This window comes from Lupinus angustifolius, chromosome LG09 (assembly GCF_001865875.1).
Source record: "Lupinus angustifolius cultivar Tanjil chromosome LG09, LupAngTanjil_v1.0, whole genome shotgun sequence".
NCBI lineage: Eukaryota > Viridiplantae > Streptophyta > Magnoliopsida > Fabales > Fabaceae > Lupinus > Lupinus angustifolius.
The window spans coordinates 18,218,785-18,223,899 of NC_032017.1; the positions used below are offsets into that span (position 1 = coordinate 18,218,785).

A 5,115-nucleotide genomic window follows, 5' to 3' on the forward strand; every position below is an offset into this window, starting at 1 on the left:
AGAAGAAGAAGAAGAAAAGATATGGAAAAATAAATATAAGATGATAAAATATAGTTAGGAGTATCTAAACATGTCTAATACAAAGTGCCTCCCATTTATATAAAGTGTGTTGACAAGCATAAGCACAAACCTGTAGCAAGCAGGGTTTTGAGGCCACATGTTATAGTTAACCCTAGAAAGAGGAGCCATAAGATGAAAATAATAATCAACCCACTCCAATTTCTCTTCAAAGTTCTTCGTCATTTTGGTCCCATAGCCCTCAAACCTACCCATGGATGGGTCATTTGCATAAGCCTCTTTGTCCATTTGAGGAAGGGCAAAGAACTCATGACCCACCTCTTGCAAACGTTGGATCAATGTTGGAGATATACCATGATCGGTTAGGAGGAAGAATCCCCATTCTGAGGCAACTTGGGTAATTTCCTTAACCAAAAAATGGTGTGGTTGAGATAGTGATATTACAGGCACATTGATACCTTCCATGGCTTTGGTATTTTCTGGTCGTTCATTGGCTTCACGAATGAATTGGGATGGAAGCTCCTTGAGTTCATCAAGAGCCAAGATTTGTACTCTTTCCACTTCCATTGAAGCAGGGTTTGGCAAATTTAGAATTGTGGAGTTATGTGAATTCCAATTCCAACGATGGTTTATATATATCGGGCTTAAATGAAACTTCATTATATTCAACTAAAACGTGCATACTAGTGCACCAGTTATTTAGAATATAGGTTACAAAATTCCACGTTAATAATGTTATCCCAGCAAATGTGATTTACATAGTAAGTCATATGAATAATTAAATTAGTTTAGTCATATATATTTTTATAAAAATTATATAAAGATGTCGCTTGAAAGTATGTTTTTTATGTAAAAGTCTGTCAAGCATGTCAAAAATAACAAGTATATCTAGATGAAGAACCTCTACCAAATGTTTGAATTTGTGAGAACTTATACTATAAATGTTTGAAACTTAATCAAGCATAATTACTATAGGTAAAAAAACTTACGATTTCAACTGGAGTAACTTCAGCAAACGTATTTGAGACGTACAACAAACTGATAGAGTTAAAATAGAGTGACACTTATAGTTTTTCCTTTCTTTTTAAACGACAGTTAGCACTAATTAGTGTTCTAGGTTTTTTCTTCGGTTATGTAAAACATGTAGTATCTAACAAGAAGTATAAGAAAAAAGAAGGAAGTATAGTCCTAGGAGATTTATTGTATTACAATTGTTACTAATTTCATAACAATTATCCTATTGGTTATAGTACTAATTTAAATCAATGATTTACTAATTAAATTGTATGTTAATTATGTTATATATATATATATATATATTTATACTACTATGTAAAGGCAAAACATGTCTAAAGAGTTTTTAAGTAATTTAACAGGTATAATATATATATATATATTTCAATTTTGCTCTTACTACTAAAAAAATCATATGATGTTCATATATCATGTACCATTTATTTAATGTTAGATTTAGATTTATGAAATTATTAGGCATATATTCTTTTTTTTGCAAATAATAACTTTCTCGAAGTTATTAGTTGTATTTATCGTCTCAAAAGGTTTATATTTTTTACAAGAAATAATATTATTACTATTTAACATTTTTAAAAACTATCAGTTTTGCCATATTTCACTGTATGATTTGAGCCTTTCATATAAATTCTCTTTGAATGTGTAACTTATTATAATAAATATAATAGATATATTAAGTATCTAAATATTTTTATTTGTAACATATAACTCAATTGTTGAAATGTTTTAATAGTTAATTATATTACAAACGATTAAAGGTTTGAAACTCTATTTGTTATTTTGAAGAAAAAAATTAGACGATTTTAATTAATACAATATGATATAATTTGAACAATATTGACTAATTTTGTCCAATTTAAATACACCTATAGTATAATGATCATATCGTCCTAGTATGAAAACAAATTAACCAATTGAAAATACATGTAAGATATTTATAAATATGATCTATGGGTGGAAAATTACTAAGAAAATCCAAAAAAAAAAAACAAAAACAAAACATTGAACTGTACTTTGTTTTTTTGGGTAATTTAAATGACTCTTGAGTTTGATTTTAAGGGAAATGATAAGAATAAAAGTCATGTGGTCTCTTTAATTTTCTATTTTCCATACTACCCTTCAAAATCTAACTGATTTATGACCCAAAGACCAAGGCCCAGAAAAAGACCCACTCATAGGCGTTGACATCTAGAATTGACTCGGATTATAGAATAGCGTTTGAACAAACGTATAAATACATGTCTTATACTACGCGTAACAGATAGGAAGATAATTAATTCCTTTCTCAATTCAATTGTAGCAATCTCTTGTCTTCAATGGCTTACGTTGAGGGAGGTATTTTCCTCTTCCTTATTTTCTCACCTCCTCCTTCTTTAATATTAATGTTAGTTTAGGGTTCATATTCATCGCTGGGATTTGGATTTATACAACCTATCACAACCTTGATTTTTGTTGTTGCTAACTTTCTTTCGTATATTCATTTTCATAATATTTGAATTTTGAAATTTCAATCTGCCGCAATTGTAATGAGATATTGTTTTGGTTATCCGGCATGGTGTTTCTATTGGTTTGTTTGAGGGGTTATTATTTCAGGTTATTTATTTTTAAATTGCTTTCCGTAACTGCAATCGACAACAGTTATCCCGATCTAAAAACAATGTCTTACTTCTGTTTGCGAGTTGGTTTTCGGCTTATAACTATGGAGGGAAGAGAAAAACTTGTTAGCCATGAAATATACTTTTGAGATGAGTCTAAAGTTCCGAAAACTCAACTTGCAAGCAGACCGTGAGTGGTTTCTACAATGACCTCTGGTGAGATTGTTGGCAGGGTTTCATGATTTTAAAAGTTCATCTCATCATGGAGGTTGAGATTTCATGGTTGAGTGCTGATTAGGTTTGTAAGAGGTGTCCATTGATTAAGTGGAGGGTTGACAAGTATTTCATTTTGTTTCTCTCTTCTCATCTTACTATGCATTCTACCTCCCTCTATTTTTATGCCAATAGTCAGTGTAATAATATATTCTTTTCAAGACCTTCTAAAGTCACCCGTCACCAATTTATCATAGAAAATAGTCGATAGCTTCATTCCTTGAGTCATTGTTTGCATATCTCATAAAACTATTTAGCCATGATTCCTAGTTTACATACTCTTGTGTACTTACCTATCTCCTAGTTATATAGTTGTGATTGGATTCTTTTATCAGTTGATTTACAGAAGGCATAATACAGTATACAAAAGTTATTAACACATATAAAAGTATTTGTATGAAATACATTCCTTATCCATGTGATCTTGTAGGTTTAATATACTTATGGTAGTTTCATTATCTTCACACATGTTTTGTTTTCTCCCCTGGATCATGTTATTATTGCTCATTTTCTAGGATCTCTACCCTCTTCCCCCTATTGCATCATTCTCTTATCTTTTTGTCCAACCTCTTGCATATGGGCTGGACCTTTTCCCTTTTTAATGCTGGGTTTGATTACTTGAGTAGTGAGATTTAAAATGACAGCTCAAATCTTACATATTTTCTGTGCAATAGTATTTGATTGAAATGGCCAAATTTGCAGATGGAAGATATTGATATGCTTGATACACAAGTTCAGTGTTTAATTCTGTTCTTTTATATATTTCAATTTTTCTAATATTTCTTAACAATATAATCATAATTGGGGTTGTGCCCCCCTCTAGATGTATAAGTGGGGAGGCCTTCACCAACTATATCAATCAATTGTGATATTCTGTTAGGTCTCTCTGTTTTCTAGTGAAAGCTACTGATTGGACTTTCGAGTGTTCATTTCCTGTTTAATTTTGCTTCCTCGTCTGCTTTCTTTTCCTAATTAGAGTTTTAATGAAGCATGAGATCGCGAACTTGAATATTCTCATTTGTGCTATTGTTGCATCATTAGATGGTATTAGTGATTGAAACATTAGAGTGAAACTGGGGTTGCGAGCTATACTTTTCTGTCTTTGAAACTTAATTATCTAAAATATCTTATGTCTGATTTATGTATAGCACCTTTTCAACTTGTGTAAAGGAAAGTTGCTATAGAAACTTTCTTGATATCGCAAAATGATGATGTGGGCTGATATTGATTTATAACAAATATATGCAGGTGTTGTGAAATCAAAGCGATCAATATGGCGGCTTAAAACAATAACTGATTTATTCTGGACTGTCATTAACTTCATAACCATATTTTTTGCAACAATGTTTTCGGTAATGTTAATGTTTTTTTATTCCTATTGTGGAAAACTGGAAATTATGAGCAATCTATTGCAATCAAATTGATAATTTCCTCATGCTGTTTTCATTCCTAGATGGAAAAGTCCGATGCCTACAGGAAAGGTGCTGCTTCTAGTAAGAAATTCGATGGCGGTGCTCCTGGAGGAGGTCCTGGTGGTGGTGGAGGGCCATATGGTGGTGGTCCACGGGGCCCTCCTTGCGGTGGTCTTGACAATGTTCGTGGACTAGATAGTATTAGGGGACGTGACCATAGTAAGTTTAGATTTTCTACATTGCTTTCAATTTTCAGTGATTCAGCTTTCCCTTTTGCTTTTCTAGTTTTTCTTTGCTAATCATATACTCTTTTGGGATGTTTTTCTTCCATTGAACTTCCAGGTTCACTACCTGCTTGTGGCTCCTGCTGTGGCTGAGTGTTAAGCTCCCATTTATCTGTCTAAATTATTATTTGGTGTTTGTGGTGGAATATGCATATATCTTTACCACTTTCATGCTTTATATGTGTTGATACCTTTTAAATTAGAGCAGTGTTGATACCTTTTAAATGTATAAATTTCTATGAAAGTCTTTCTTTAGCTTGGTCTTCCTTGTTCATCCTTCTAACTGAAATGAGAATAAAATTTATGTAAACAGCTGCAAGAAGAATATTTTTCAATCTTGTGTTTTGTGTGTGTGGACATTTATGTAATTGAAATTTGGAAGATAAGCTGCTTGGCTGTGTCAACATGAAACACCAAAATTTTCATATGGACATAACTAAAGCATCATTATTTCTCTCAAGCTTTGGAGGAATAATAAATATAATTTATATAATAATTCGT

The 5,115-nt window shown here is 31.7% G+C and overlaps 2 protein-coding genes across 2 annotated transcripts in view; one reads left to right on the top strand and one right to left on the bottom strand.

Moving 5' to 3' along the window:
- LOC109356468 (flavonol synthase/flavanone 3-hydroxylase-like) overlaps window positions 1–585 on the bottom strand; it is a 3,318-nt gene extending 2,733 nt beyond the window's left edge. Inside the window, exon 1 of the mRNA XM_019599787.1 lies at window positions 131–585. Within this exon, the coding sequence (XP_019455332.1) occupies window positions 131–585 (455 nt within the window). The remainder of the gene's footprint in view (window positions 1–130) is intronic.
- On the top strand, window positions 2,293–4,839 carry LOC109356382 (selenoprotein K-like). The gene is made up of 4 exons (XM_019599709.1): window positions 2,293–2,385; window positions 4,167–4,270; window positions 4,372–4,549; window positions 4,673–4,839. Exons 1-4 carry the CDS (start codon window positions 2,367–2,369, stop codon window positions 4,705–4,707), a joined length of 336 nt encoding a protein of 111 aa, XP_019455254.1. The 5' UTR covers window positions 2,293–2,366; the 3' UTR covers window positions 4,708–4,839.